Source organism: Syngnathus acus, chromosome 13 (genome assembly GCF_901709675.1).
Source record: "Syngnathus acus chromosome 13, fSynAcu1.2, whole genome shotgun sequence".
NCBI lineage: Eukaryota > Metazoa > Chordata > Actinopteri > Syngnathiformes > Syngnathidae > Syngnathus > Syngnathus acus.
Window position 1 is genome coordinate 4,683,898 of NC_051098.1, and position 16,004 is coordinate 4,699,901.

At 40.9% G+C, this 16,004-nt stretch overlaps 3 protein-coding genes across 3 annotated transcripts; 2 read left to right on the forward strand and 1 right to left on the reverse strand.

Annotated features, from left to right (window-relative positions):
• Window positions 1-288: 288 nt before the first annotated feature.
• il4i1 (interleukin 4 induced 1) lies at window positions 289-5,507 on the forward strand. Its single transcript, XM_037267206.1, has 8 exons — window positions 289-420; window positions 547-640; window positions 845-1,059; window positions 1,149-1,261; window positions 2,135-2,336; window positions 2,822-2,890; window positions 2,998-3,134; window positions 3,667-5,507. The coding sequence occupies exons 1-8, from the start codon at window positions 376-378 to the stop codon at window positions 4,430-4,432; spliced, it is 1,641 nt and encodes a 546-aa protein (XP_037123101.1). The 5' UTR covers window positions 289-375; the 3' UTR covers window positions 4,433-5,507.
• A 2,506-nt stretch (window positions 5,508-8,013) lies between these two features.
• Window positions 8,014-9,070, reverse strand: timm8b (translocase of inner mitochondrial membrane 8 homolog B (yeast)). Its single transcript, XM_037268628.1, has 2 exons — window positions 8,835-9,070; window positions 8,014-8,369 (listed from the first exon to the last, which is right to left on the reverse strand). The coding sequence occupies exons 1-2, from the start codon at window positions 8,934-8,936 to the stop codon at window positions 8,202-8,204; spliced, it is 270 nt and encodes an 89-aa protein (XP_037124523.1). The 5' UTR covers window positions 8,937-9,070; the 3' UTR covers window positions 8,014-8,201.
• Window positions 9,071-9,397: 327 nt separating this feature from the next.
• Window positions 9,398-15,991, forward strand: sdhdb (succinate dehydrogenase complex, subunit D, integral membrane protein b). The gene is made up of 4 exons (XM_037268627.1): window positions 9,398-9,516; window positions 10,426-10,536; window positions 11,385-11,535; window positions 15,261-15,991. Exons 1-4 carry the CDS (start codon window positions 9,468-9,470, stop codon window positions 15,424-15,426), a joined length of 477 nt encoding a protein of 158 aa, XP_037124522.1. The 5' UTR covers window positions 9,398-9,467; the 3' UTR covers window positions 15,427-15,991.
• The last annotated feature ends 13 nt before the right edge of the window (window positions 15,992-16,004 follow it).

Below are 16,004 nucleotides of genomic sequence, written 5' to 3' on the forward strand. Positions count from 1 at the left end.
TATGCTCATGCCTTTTGATTCACGCACCAAGGGTAAAAAGGATTTAAATATTTTTACCCTATACTGAAAATTATTCTGACCGTAAAGGTGAGAGTACTTTTGAATGAGCAAAGTCAGGTTTTAAAATGAGTGAAGATGGGGGAAATGGGCTGTGCTGACTAGCAGGCTATAACCTCACTAATCTTATTTGTTCAGTGTGGTTGACTCTTGAGCTGGTGTGGGAAAATCTTTCGCTAAGAACTTTAAAGCCCTAAGGGCTCTCATTAATATACGCAAATTCATACATACCAAACATACAGGTTTTCCAGTTCACCTTGGTTTAGAGTGCAAATGTGTTAAGAGCTTCGCTCAGCAGGGACACTTGCATCCTCGGTCATGAATAGGCGGTTGACAACTTATGAGACATTACCTTTGTTAAAGGTAAGTTAAATGCACACTTTGTCTTCATTTGATTTGTGTGTCTGTAATCCAAGGATATCTTTTGAACTTGCCATCATTTCACCTGTCTTCATTACCTCGTAATCAATTATATGCTTGTCTTTATAGGCTTCGTTTTCCTTTCACAAAATCCGCACAAGAAAGTCCAGACTGTGGAGTTCCATTGTCAAGATCATAACACACATGTCACTGTGCAAATTTTGTAAGTATTAAGCTGTGTATTAAAGTAAAATAGAGCGCTTGAAATAAATTCCATCTATATATTTTATATATATATTTTTTTTATATACATACGTATGTATATACATATATATATATATAATTATTATTAAAAACAATTTACATGCCTGTATTTATGAGTTCACAATTTGACAACTCAAACTGACTTGTTCTTCGTCTCTGTCAGTTGCTTTAGTTCTATTGGGGGTTGTGGTGTATGTAGTGAGCGGGATCACTGGAGACCCCCTGTATGAATGCCTTCAAGACACAGACTATAGTGAGCTCCTAGATATTGTGGATAAAGGACTACCTGCCACAAAGACACCTCAACACATCGCAATTATTGGCGGGGGCATTGCTGGACTCACCGCAGCCAAATTTTTGGAAGATGCTGGCCATAAGGTAAAGTGACGAAGCTCTCCCTTGTGTAAAAGCACTTTTGCTTTATGTAAACGTGAGAAGGCTGATAATGTGACCCGATGCACGACAAGGTGACCGTAATAGAAGCCAGTCACCGTATTGGAGGACGCATTGAGACATTCAGGAACACAAGAGAAGGCTGGTATGCAGAATTGGGTGCCATGCGGATCCCCAGCTTTCAGAAGTGAGTGCTACACCTTTTGACACTGCTTCATTTTGTTCATTATAAATTTCCGGTTGATTTTTTAACATACTTTTGCTTTTACAGTTTAAAGTATAACGCTGACTTTTTTTGTGTGAAAAGAAATAATAAATGTTCAATTCTCTTTGGATATTAAAGTATACCTGTGGTGCTCAAAAGGAAAACATATGTATGTTATTTAACAAGAAAAACTGTGTCCAAAGGCATTTTTTGTTACACTGGTTGTATTTAAGCAAGTTTATAATAGCTTAACAAACGTATTTATCGAGATGCTCTGGACGCAGCCTGGAAGAAGGGCGCAGAAGGAAAGCCGTGACGCAGGGGCGTTCACAGCTGTCTTTGCTCGGTTGCCTCTCAAGATTTTCTTGGTTAAATTCTGACAACTCTCATTCTCTCAAATTACCAAGGTTGATACTGATGGAAGGTGAAAAAAATAATTGAATATATCCAACGTCTAGATGTCAAATGAGAATGCAGGCAGGGCTGACGCGCACGCTCTTGTAGCAACAGAATCGTGGGTAGTGAGTGGGTCGTACGTCTGCCTCAGTCAGGAAATTCTCGGGCCCTCTGTGGGGAACACAGTATTGTGAATTCTCCACAGGTCCGAATGTGAGTGTGAACGTTTACCGGGACCCTCAGAAAAAAATGAAACAATAGATAGAAGGTGCATTTGAGGCAGTCGTATTATGTCAATAATGATTTTTGTTGTTGTAAGACTCATCGCGTAGATGAAGAGACCAAAATGAAAGAATTAAAATGATAAATGTTGTACTTTAAATCAAGTGCATAACAACTTCTACACCTTCACATTCTATCCTATGTAGAATTTGCTGTAACATGTTCTATTTTTTACAGGATTCTGCTCTCCTTTGCTTCCAAATTGCAAATTCCCTTGAACCATTTTATCCAAGATGACAGGAACACCTACTTTTTACTAAATGGCAAACTTCATAAAAACGTTGCTGTGGCAAACAACAATGATGCGCTTAACTACACACTGACTGAGGGAGAAAGGGGGAAATCAGCTGCGCAGCTCTTCAGTGAGACTCTGTGGAAGGTTTGTTGACAGTCTGGGCCAGGGGTCGGGAACCTTTTTGGCAGATAGAGCCATAAATGCCCATTTTTCAAAAATAATTTCCCGTGAGAGTCATACCATTTAAAAAAAACGATAGGTTAAATACAACTAAATGCATGTATTTTAATTAAGACCAACGATTTTTTGAGTGTACTAATGTATTCTTTTTAAAAACGTTTTTAACATCGCCAAAAAAGCCATATCTGGCTCGCGAGCCATAGGTTCCCGACCCCTGGTCTGGGCTCTCTGAGTCAATCCAGTCATCAATTTTCTGTGGCGCTAATCCTATGCATGAAGCCTACCCAAACTGACTGACTGGTCACCAGTCCATCACAGGGTTGATAAACTGAAACAGCCAACCCTGAACATTCCTGCTATAAGCAACAGCAACTATAGTAGGCTCTTTTTGTTTTCCATTTTCACAATGAGAATGAGTTCTCGTACTAAATATTTCAATCTTTGCACAGGTGAGAGATGATCTTCAGACAAATGGCTGCAGTGCAACCCTAGCAAAATATGATTCCTACACAGTCAAAGTAAGGATTATTTACAGCATATTAACTAGGTTAATCTAGGTTGATTGTGACCAAAGAAAGATTAGAATTAATTAAAATAATTATTATCATTTTTTGTTTGGCAATAGGAATACTTGGTGAAAGAGGGGAATCTGAGTCGTGGTGCGTTGCGGATGATTGGAGACATCTTGAATGAAAACAGCCTCTTTTACACCTCCATGAAAGAGATGTTGTACATGCAGTCCGACATCAATGACAACATTGAGTAAGAAAATATTTAAATAAATAATAAGTAATATTTTATGTGGAGATGTTTTATATTTCAATACAGACTGCAGTATATTCTATATTATACAATAAAATAGTGGCATAGGATTTGATTGAATTGATGAATAGCTAGATTCATAATCACAGGCCAAAAAAAAAAACGGTTTTTAAAAGTGAACACAATTTGCAATTTTGAACTTTGGCAAGTAACATGGAATTGCTACACCTAATTTGCTTTCATGGGCCACAGAAAATGATTTGGGGGGGCCGGATCTGACCCCTGGGCCTTGAGTTTGACACCCATGATCTGCAATGTTTTGTTTATTTCTTTTTAGAGTTGCACAGGATATATGTCACATAAATGATGTAAAACATTTTGAAATGGTTTATCTTGTCATTGTTCTACTTTGTATTACCACAAAAGCCTGTCATATGAACAGGGGTGTGTAGATATTTTTTATACCCGCTGTAGCTCATGTGCTCATACAGAAACAAGTAATGAATCATTTAAAACTCTGGATGCTTCCCAGGTACTTTGAAGTGACCGATGGTTTTGATCATCTCACAACGGCTTTGTACAGGATGTTAAACGCCACAACCATCCTAAGCTCCAAAGTGAAACTCATCAACCAATCAGGAGGCAGAAGCGTGACAGTGTCGTACCAAGATCTGCGTAATCCAGGCTCCCTGACCAACCTGACAGTCGACCAGGCCCTGGTTACAGCCACAGCCAAGGCTACTCTCTTCATTGACTTCCAGCCAGCACTTTCTAGTGACAAGATGGAAGCCCTGCGCTCAGTTCACTACATGAGCGCCACCAAAGTGATACTCAGCTTCAGGGAGCGCTTTTGGGAGAAAGAGGGCATCAGGGGAGGGAAGAGCATCACAGACCGACCGTCTCGCTTCATTTATTACCCCAGCCACGGTTTCCCAGGAACAGATGCGGGGGCCCTGCTGGCATCTTACACTTGCTCTGATGATTCCACCCTCTTTCTAGGCGTGAGTGAAGATGAGCTAAAAGCTGTGATCCTTGATGACTTGGTTAAAATCCATGGTGCAGACATCAGGTCTCTTTTTACTGGTGGACTGGTGAAGAAGTGGGACTTGGACCCCTATAGTCTGGGAGCGTTTGCGCTTTTCACACCCTACCAGGGCCGCTATGCCAGAGACCTATTCCAAAGTGAGGGACGAGTGCACTTTGCAGGGGAACACACAGCTTTACCTCATGGCTGGATAGAAACTTCTATGAAATCTGCTCTTAGAGCAGCTAAAAATATTAATAGCCTCACAATATAACCCTCGTTAATTGGGGAGGGGGTATTTAAAATCTAGTCAGCTTTTTTATTTCAGTCAGATGTGTTTTATAGATACATAAAGTTGTTGTATTTAAATTATTTGTATTCAAATATATCAGTAATCACTTTACAATGGCTGTTTGCTCTAACTTTCTAATTCAGAAGTTTGAGAATTCATACACCTGAAATATTTCAGTCTATAGAATCAATTGTTAAACGTTCCAGATGGTGGTGATTTTATTTTATAGCAGGGATTATAATATGAAACACTTTATGATAGCTGAGATTACATAAATTACAATGTGATATTTATAATGAGTATGTTAGTGACATTGATTTGACTTTACAATGCAGTTCACAAGACTGACATTGACTAGACATGTACGATCTCACGTTAATTGAAGGCTTGTCCTTGCGCTTCGGTGTAAACATGAGTCATTTGTAACTTGACCATGCATTACGTTTACGTGTGTTGTTATAGCAAACATTTACAGCAGTTATACTGTACCTTAAAAGTTTCTAGATTTACAAAGGTAAGATTTGTATTTAACAATTTAGTGTGTGTTTTCTGTAGTAAGTAAAAGTTTTACGTTGAGGCCACGAGTTATGTTGAGCAGAATCTTCTGCACTCTCTAATATAACATTAAATGCTAGAACTGTATAAAAGGTTCTCCCGATGAAAACAAAATAATACATTTTGTCAGTTACATCAGGGTTATGTGTCAAAAACAACAATTACATTTTAGCTTCAGTTTGCATGGGCGCAAGAGATAAACTGAATTATTTGAGATGTGTTTCTAATACTTTAATTTCCTTATCATAAATTGACAATCGAAACTGCAACAATGCGATGTAGTTCTGCACCACCTTGTTACTATAGGTGCCTTCTAAATGCAGTTCTAATGTTCTGTGGACATGCTAATGTTTTGTTTAATATGATACTGTATGTTCTTACATACTTCATTTTTGTTGTGGGAACTATTGGTTGTCAACTTTTCGAAAAGATGATGTTCAGTAAAAAAAAAAAAGCAGCTGCAATAATATTATCTTCTTTTCCTTTCGGCTTTTCCCCTCAGGGGTCGCCACATCCATAAATCTCCTCTTTGGTGTTCCTCTTGACCTCCTGCCTGGTGGTTCCATCCTCAGCATCCTTCTACCAATATATTCATTATCCCTCCTCTGAACATGTCCGAACCATCTCAGTCTGGCCTCTCTGGCTTTATCTTTGAAACACCTAACATGCGCCGTCCCTCTGATGTTCTCGTTCCTGATCTTGTCCAACCGCATAACTCCCAAAGAGAACCTCAGCATCTTCATCTCTGCCACCTCCAGCTCTGTCTTCTGTCTTTTCCCCAGTGCCACTGTCTCGAAACCATATAGCATCGCTGGCAGAGGCGTAGCCAAGCCGGGGCGGCGCCCCGGTTAGGACTCCCTGCGCCCCGGTTGAAAGAAATCGAGCTTTTTCGATTCTTCATTTTCATGCCGTTTTTTTCTTTCGGTCTTGCGCGAATGTGCTTGCGCTATTCTATGTGCGCGATGTTATCCATTCACCGTTTGCCTCCCGGACCCGGATGTTGTTTTAGCGATCAGCGAACGGCGTGGGTGATGTTCGATCTTTTTTCCTGTGGGCGTGCGCCCCTACTGGAAAAATTCCTGGCTACGCCTCTGATCGCTGGTCTCACAACTGTCTTGTACACCTTTCCCTTCATTTCTGCTGATACTCTTTTATCACACACCACCCCTGACACTTTTCTCCAACCGTTCCACCCTGCTTGGATGTGCTTCTTCACCTCTTTTCCACACTCTCGGTCGCTCTGGACTGTTGACCCTAAGTACTTAAAATCCTTCACCTTCTGGATCGTTACTCCCTGTAGCCTCACCATTCCACTTAGCTCCCTCTCATTCACACATATGTATTCTGTCTTCTTTCGGCTAATCTTCATCCCTCTCCTTTCCAGGACATTGTCATTTCCAATAATTTACTAAACTATGATATACTGCGGGTGGCTCGGTGGCGCACTGGGTAGCACGTCCGCCTCACAGTTAGGAGGGTGCGGGTTCGATTCCACCTCCGGCCCTCCCTGTGTGGAGTTTGCATGTTCTCCCCGGGCCCGCGTGGGTTTTCTCCGGGCACTCCGGTTTCCTCCCACATCCCAAAAACATGCTTGGTAGGCCGATTGAAGACTCCAAATTGTCCCTAGGTGTGAGTGCGAGTGCAAATGGTTGTTTGTCTCTGTGTGCCCTGCGATCGGCTGGAAACCGGTTCAGGGTGTCCCCCGCCTACTGCCCGATGACGGCTGGGATAGGCTCCAGCACTCCCGCGACCCCGGTGGGGACTAAGCGGTTCAGAAAATGGATGGATGGATGATATACTGCAGGGGTGGCCAACCAGTCAGAGACTAAGAGCCACATGTTTTACTGTGTTACCGCAAAGAGCCACATCATACACATGAGCACACATGAACTACCCCCCCACCCCGGCTGCTCGGTTTTAAATGGTTTGCCCCTCCTTTGCGGGATTTCACCTCATGCGCGTTTGAAGAAAATACCATATTGAACTCAAGCGAAGCGAACACGCAGCGTTTGACGAAAATATCATATTGAACTCAAGCGAAGCAAACACGCACAAAAAAAAAAACCCCACAAATGTTGATATGAACGTAAAAGAGCCGCATGAAACCAGGAAGGAGCCGCATGCGGCTCGCGAGCCACAGGTTGGTCACCCCTGATATACTGCATTATTTATTCATATGCAGGTGCCTTTGAACTGTTGAGGGAATTATACCCCAAAGCACATTCATTGGAGTTCTGTAGATCTGGATTCAAAAACTGTCAGATTTAGCTCAAATTCATATACGTCATAAACAATGATCAGTTTAACTAAGTAACTATTAAGTATTCGTAAGTATGCATTTACACTCGGCACACGTGTAAACATTAGACACCAGCAAGACAAACATGTTCAATAGGCAAGATGTTTTGAAAATGAATGTTATACTGGAGCATGGAGAATGGAAATGTGGAAAGAGAGCTCTGGCATGGATAATGACAACATAGCAAAAAACATTAACCAGGATTAATATTGTATTGAGTTCATCGTCGGACAAGACAGTTCACCATGACCTAGGAGATGAAGAAATGAGACGGTTTACACAAATTGCCGCCAGCAAAAGTACAAGCGCTCCCAAGGATTGGACAAGATGTAGCAGGCCATCTGGGTGAGGGGAGAACTAGACTTTAAAATATCCAAAAAAGGACAAGACTAATCGTCTCCACTTCTTGTTACGAAACCAAGTGAAGTGCATAAAAATGTGAGTTGTTTTATGGGGCGCGGTCCTTCCATGTCTTGGGGGAGAACGCCCGGCGCCGAACAGTCTTTTTCCTGAAAGCAGACTTAATGTAATTTAACTAATCTGGTGTGAGTCTGATTTATGTGGATATCTTTGTCCTTAGAAGAAAAACGAACATGCGTTAAAGAAGTTGGACACAGGTAATTAGTCATGGTTGATGCAAGCCGGAAGGCCCTTGCCTCTTATACGTTAAAATTTTCCAACAGTTCTACATAAATAAATCCTGACAAGATTTACTCTCTTACAGTAACAGCCAGTTTACTGTTTAATGTTCATATTCAATGACCACTCCATTCAAACATGAAACGCTCACAAACATGCCTGACAGCAGCTCAGACACGTCACTCTTTGCATCCTAACATGTTAGCAATACAAAACATATGCAAATAGAGCCCAACAAAGGTATTTGCAGTCCATCATTCAATGAGTGCCTTTCTGCACCATTTGAGTGAAGCGGTTGGTGATGGTCAAGGTGGTGTCGATAAATCGCTCCACACAGCTCACAAGGCAAGTCTCTGTCCGGTAGTCTAATTTGGTTCCTGGGCTATCCACACACTTGTCCCAGCACACATCTGTGAAGTTGTGCACCTGAAACAGGCAGAAATTATGGAAATGTAAATTCGTAACATGACAAAAAACAGACGCACGTATTTTCTTTTACAACTAAGTAGTATTAAGCATGTGTGTAACTGTGACTTGCGTGTCAATGTTTTCAAATTGGACTGGTATGGAGGAGCATCTTTTCAGTACAATTTACAGTTTACACAATAACCTGAGTTACAATGTATTCAAAAATATTCTTCCTTACACAGCAGTTTACCAAAACACAGTTCATAAGTACATGAAATATTACTGCAAAGACGTACCTAATGACCTTTCTAAAATAGTGATCGTCCTAAAAGTACTTTATTACAGTGGCACCAGATGGACTGGGCTAAGTGTTGCAACAAATTTGTCGTTTGATTTGCACGGTTCCAACCGCCTTGTCAAAGATCTCCATGTGGTATTCATGTTCATAGGGCTGCAGTGTTGGGTCCACGTTGGGATACAAACCTGGGCCTGGAACTGAGCCTTCTGCTGTTCGATGGCGATCAACCGCTGAAGCTCTGTCGCTTCCGCTTTCTCCGATGCACTGAGATTGTCAAAACCGTCCATTGCGGTTCTAAAACTGATCTCAAATAGAGAGCAGTGCGTTTAAGTAGAAACGGTTACGAGTAACCATCGGTAAAGTGACCTTCTAACTGGCTGCGCATGCGCGCGATCGCTACTTTAATTTTGCGTGGACGACGACGGACATACAAGTTATGGGATGCGTCATTTTACATCACTCGCGCCTCTCCGTCTCGTTTGTAAATCAGCTCCTCTCTGATGACGTATGGCAAATATATCAAAGCGCGTTAAATGTTTCAAGAGGAGACCATGTCGAAAAGCAACGTGATGTTTAATTGTTGTATTACAATTTTCGGGAAGCACAATTAACTAATAAACAATTCATGGTTAGTTATTAAATATATAAATGTATTTTGGATCATATTTATGATTAGCTTTCAAAATTTGCTTTGATTAACGTTTAGTAGGCATAAATTTAGGCAAGGTCTATCTCAACTCACGTAAACAATCTTTGTATTAGGATGCCTCAGCAACAACTTCCGGGTAGCTTGTGATGACCTTGCTGGGTTGATCATCATGGCGGCTATCGTTCGGTTAAGTTCTGTTTGTCGCAGAGGAGTTCATCGTAAGAATACGAGCCTATTTTGCAATGTTTTGCCTGTTTTGAATTTGTGCGCGCATTAGGCAGACCTTTCAACAGCTATGCTGTTTAATAGTTCCCGTGTCTGATGGCTCTAATGTGTTGAAACATGCTACCCAGAAATCAGTGACGCCGTACTCAAGTTCATGACTTTAGTGAAGCAAGCTTTTCCCATATCATTTGAATTACCCCCAAAGGCATTTTATATCGCCGTATAGGAAGTTAACAACATTAACAGTAATCAACTATTATACGTGATCCACGAATAGAGAAATACAGCGTTTCTGGAAAGCTGTCAGCAATCACAGGATAAATCATAGGTCCTGTTCAATATGTTAAGATTCATTTTTCATCCCGGCACAGATTACCGTTCTCAGAAAGGGTTTTTTATTGAGTGATCCGAGTGTTACAAAGACATGCACTGTGTAAACTAGAAGACTATGAGTCACACCTTTATAATAATTAACCAATAATTGATGATTCTGTACGACATGTATCGAAATAAGTAGTATTTTTTTCGTGTGGCAAAGTAAGCAAGGTCAATGTATTCTCAGCAAATTAATTGCAATCCCCTTGGCCAATGTTCAACTGTCGGCTGGCAATGCTCATTTAAGTTTTCGTCTGACTAGTTTAAAATCCTCCTCATTCAAATACAAGCATACAATTGCATTAGAAAATCATTGCACGTCTTTGCAATATCCATATTGCATATGCCACTATCGTGATATTGTGTTTTTTTTTTTATATATTAGGTAGTGATAAGCGAGTTAATCTCTGTGACTGAATATGTTTGTGTTCACTTTTTAAAACAGTTGTCTTATTAATGATCTGTTTTAATACTGTGTTTATAATACATGCGTTATTTTGTTTTGGTTTTTTTTTCTTTCCTCCCAGCTCTGATCTACCAAAGCACCTTGCTGGCAAGGCCGTTGGTGGTACCACACAAACATCAGGAGCAGACTTATCTGCTCACTGCAAGGATTCATGCATCTCAAACCTTAAATGGTCAGTATACAAGTCTTGTCTGTTCAGTGGAATCTTGACATACCGGACTAGTAGTGGGGGAGTGGTTGTTCATTAACCCGGTTCTTGATTAAGGTGTAAAAATTATTGTTTTATGGCTTTTTTCATGGCCTAAAAGTCTGTACTGGCAGCCTCGAGCCATCAAGCAATATGTTTTACTGTTTTATCGGTGTAAAGCAGTGTTGTTCAACAGCAACCTCTGATTCATCAGACCACAACAACTGTTTGTTCAAGTGTGACATTTCATATAATAGCTGGGCTTAGAGGTTTTTTATTTCTACATAATATTCTTTTGTCGGGCAACCACTTCTCGTCTTTTTGACAATTTTGGATCGCTATCACATTTTTGGTAATGTTACTGTTGTGCCTCACTGTATTTTATCCACTCGATGTGTTACTCTTAGATTACTGTGTTCTATAGTCCATTGGAATTTCTTATGCCCTTCTCCTGACTTCTCCTAATTTTGAACAATTAGATCCATCTGTTATGGCTTTTGCTGTAAGATGCAAGACTTCAGAAAATGTGAGGAAAAGACATCCAAACTTTATTTGGAGGCACTTGAAGAGCTTTCACTTTCCCGTTCTTTAAAAAAAAAAAAAGTATTGCAATAACTGAATGTGCAGCATTTTCACACTGCGCCCTGTTCGTGACTTTAAAATGTCATACTAAGGGATCATTGTAAATTGAGCTTTTTACAATTTTTTAGTGTTAGAAACATATCTTGCTTCACTTCAACCCACCCATGAGTCTATGTGGCTGTGTGAAGTCATCCATGTTGTCCTGTGTAAATGAGTGTATTTGAATTGCGCCTGTTTCTTCTATTTTAAAGCGAGCGCCGACTCCAAAGCTGCCTCTCTGCACTGGACAGCTGAGCGAGTGCTGAGCATCCTGTTGCTGGCCATGGGGCCTGTTGCCTATTTTCACCCTGGCCCTGCTATTGACTACTCTCTGGCTGCTGCACTCACCCTTCATGGACACTGGTAAGATGCAAGGAGCGGAACAAATTGGGAGTGGGAATCAAATATGAACCCACAGTGACACAATCGATTCTAACACACATTGATAAATGACATAATGGACTACAAACTACATTTCAGTACTAGAAAAGCATCTCAACCCCACCTTTAAAAAAAAAAGAAAGAAACAATACCACATAGTTTTGATAGCAGTACAAACCGGATTCGGTTGAAGTTGGGAAATTGTGTAAAATGTAAATAAAAACAAAATACAACATACACTACAAAGACAACATATTTAATGTTCCAACTGATAAACTTACCGTGTTTTTCGCACCAAAAGGCGCACTGGATTATAAGGCGCACCCTCATTGAATTTTTTATTTTAGAAATTATTTTATATATAGGGCGCACCGGATTAAAAGGCGCATAAAATAGGAGCTATACTGCAACAAATTGAGGTTGACTAGGGTTGCGGTATGCATCCACTAGCCAATAACCAATGAGCCCTCTGTAAACAATCGCGTTTCTCAAACAATCTCCTAGAAAATGATCAGAACTGACTAAAGTTCGATCTAACACTGGTACTGCTTACCTATGTTTCCCTTCCATATCGATCCGTAAATTTACTCGAAACATTAACAGAGCAGCCTATTTTGACATGAAATAGCCTTGTGCGTATAGCAGCTATTATTATAGCATTAGCCACCCGCAAACTCCCATGAGCCTTAGCTCGCAGACCCCCATGAGCCTCAGCAAAGTGTAAACAATCGTGTTTCTCAAACGATCTCCTATAAAATGATCGGAACTGACTAAAGTTTGATCTAACACATTGGTACTGCTTACCTATGTTTCCCTTCCATATCAATCCGTAAATTTACTCGAAACATTAACGGAGCAGCCTATTTTGAAATGAAATAGCCTCGCGGGTACAACAGCTATTCGGTGACGCCCCCTGACCACAGTTGCCGTAATGTTGGGAAGCGATGCGACCTTGTAATTTACTAGTCGTACTAAAACGCACTGAAACATTTTGGCAGAGCACTGTGTACAACCAGTATGGATCAACAAATTCATCAATTGATCCATATATAAGGCGCTCTGCATTATAAGGCGCACTGTGGTTTTTTTGAGTAAAATGTAAGTTTTTAAGTGCGCCTAATAGTGCGGAAAATACGGTAATTGTTTTTTGCCAAAGAATAACTTAGAATTTCATGGCTGCAACATGTCCAGTAGAAGTTGGGAAAGGTGGCAAAAAATACTGAGAAAGCTGAGAAAAGCTCATCAAACACCTATTTGGAACATCCCACATGTGATCAGGCTAATTGGGAAGAAGTGGGTAACATGATTGGGTGTAAAAGGAGCCTCCCCAAACATGCTCAGTCATTCACAAGCAAGGCTGGGGCGAAGTTCACCACTTTGTCCACAACTGCGTGAGAAAATAGTTGAACGGTTTGAGAACAACATTTCTCAAAGCAACATTGCAAGGAGTTTAGGGATTTCAATATCTACGATCCATAATATCATCAAAAGGTTCAGAGAATCTGGTGAAATCACGGCACGTAAGCGCCACGTCCGGAAACCAAGACTGAATGACCGTGACCTTCGATCCCTCAGACGGCACTGCCTTAAAAACCGACATGAGTGTGTAAAGGATATCACCAAATGGGCTCAGGAAAACTTTAGAAAACCACTGTCAGTAAATACAGTTCGTCACTACATCAGTAAGTGCGGGTTAAAACTCTACCATGCAAAGCAAAAGCCGTTTATGAACAACATCCAGAAACGCCGCCGGGTTCTCTGGGCCCGAGCTCATGCAAAATGGACTGATGCACAATGAGAAAGTGTTTTGTGGTCTGATGAGTCCACTTTTCAAATTGTTTTTGGAAACACTGGACGTCGTGTCCTCCGGACCAAAGAGGAAGCGGACCATCCGGAGTGTTATCAAAGCAAAGTTCAAAAGCCAGCATCTGTGATGGTATGGTATGGGGGTGCATTAGTTCCCATGGCATGGGTGACTTACATTTCTGTGAAGGCAACATAAATGCTGAAAAGTATATATAGATTTTGGAGCAACATATGCTGCCATCCAAGCGACGTCTGTTTTATGGACGCCGGTGCTTATTTCAGCAAGATAATGCCAAGCCACATTCTGCACGTGTTACAACAGCGTGGCTTCGAAGTAAAAGCGTCCAGGTTCTCCCCTGGCCCGCTTGCAGTCCAGACCTGTCTCCCATTGAAAATGTGTGGCGCATTATGAAGCGTAAAATACGACAGGGAAGACCCCGGACTGTTGAACAACTGAAGCGGTTCATCAAGCAAGAATGGGAAAGAATTCCACATGAGAAGCTAAGAGAATTAGTCTCCTCTCTTCCAAAACGTTTATTGAGTGTTATTAAAAGGAAAGGTGATGTAACGAAGTGGTAAACATGCCCTTTCCCAACTTCTACTGCACGTGTTGCAGCCATGGAATTCTAAGTTAATAATTATTTGAAAAATAAAATAAAGTTTATGAGTTTGAGCATTAAATAGGGTTGTCTTTGTAGTGTATTCAATTGAATATAGGTTGAAAAGGATTTTCAAATCATTGTATTTTGTTTTTATTTACATTTTACACAATTTCCCAACTTCAACCGAATCCGGTTTGTACTTTAAAAGCAGCCGCAGTGCTCTGTGGGCAGCGTTTTTCTAATGGCAGACGAGGGAACACATCCAATATGGCTGAACACCTGTCTGAATGGCATCCTCAATTTTACCGAAAATTCAAAGCTCGACAAGTTATAATTTGACACGTTTGACTGACCTTCGACTATACTAAGTGAACTGAGTCTGATTTAATTTTTGACAAACTTGTTCTTGGCTGGTTGTATTTAATGAGCCATTAAAAATTGCGAATACAGTGTACAATCCCCCAAATACGGAACTGGGGGTTGGATAACTACTGCCAATGCCAACATCAACAACAAAGGTATTTGACAATAAGACTATGTTTTGGACTAAACCTTCATCTGACTGTCGGCAAGAAAGTGGGCCAGGATCATGTTTCAGTATGCTTGGCAAGGCTCCGGACAAAATCCGCCTTTTGCAAGTCAAACAGAGGGATGAGTGATGCATCCTTGGGCCTTGCTCAGGTCTGTTCAGCAAACATTCAAACCGGGAAAAGGAAGAAATCAAAAAAGGCCAGACAGTCACAGCACCGCTGTCAGCAGAAATCGGTCAAGTCCTGATTAGTTCCAGCTAGTTGCAGACCCGTGAAGATGCTTTGAGCTTAGTGTCGGAGCAATGTGCTGCTCCATCGGTTAGAGCAACCACTAGACAGCCTGGCAGGCGCAGGCCACAAATCCCAATCATGAGTGGTGATAAATCCTTCTAAGCCAAGGCCTTCAGGCCAGGTGGGTATCTTAGAAGGCCGGGTTGCGTCCTCTTTGACCGCAACCAGTGAGACAAATATCCTCATGTCATTTGCTGGCGGCAGCGGTGCCATGAGGTGTAACATGACGGCGAGAAAATGTCTTGCGTGTAGTCTGTGCCTGATCGGATTAGAAAGCTTCAAGCTCTGGAGAATGTCGGCAATGAGTGAACCCATGGTCATTGTGACAGACTGTAACATAACATTTAAAGTAATCCAATGGGAGGTTTGGGGCCAGATATAATTGTCAAACATGAATGAGAGGATAAGCGCTTCAGAAGATGAATGAATGAATGAAGAAATGAGTTAACTCCCACCTTTCACATTTTTGTCCTTTTAGGGGTCTCGGGCAGGTGTTGACAGATTACGTTCATGGTGACACCAAGATCAAAATAGCCAATGCGGGTCTCTTTCTCCTGTCCACGGTCACATTCGCCGGCCTTTGCTACTTCAACTACAATGACGTGGGCATCTGCAAAGCCATCACCCTGCTTTGGAGCAAATGATAATGGATATGGACTGGGGAGCTCAGATGAATGACCCAAATATGTTTCATGTCAATTATTATAAATATACAGCTTTGACAATATTTCCGGCGATTTACATGTGTGTAACTGTACTTCATAAAAATCTTTTTTTTTCTTCAACTGAATTACTGGTTGTTAAATTTCTTACCTGCAAGGAACATGTAATGAAGTTGGGCAATTTTTAGTCTGTACTGTCATATCATATTTTCGTGAATCATAGCTCAAAGTTTCATATTTTTACACAAAACATCTGTCACATCGTACAGACCAGAATAGTCTTATTTGACATCTAATTTATTTTTTCCACAAGAGGATTCAGTCTTCCGTGTACATACCTTTTGATCTTTAATTCATCTGATATGTGCTATGTTGTTATATTTTAATGTTGAATTTGAGATGCTTCATATTGGTCAAAAGTTTATTGCCACCCTCTTCCAACGAAAAAATATGTACTTGTTCCTGTCCTTTACACTAAGTCTCTCAGCTTTGCCGTAAAAAAACACTTCAAAATAAAAATTTAAGCATTTCACTTACATCGCTAATGCATGACAATTCCA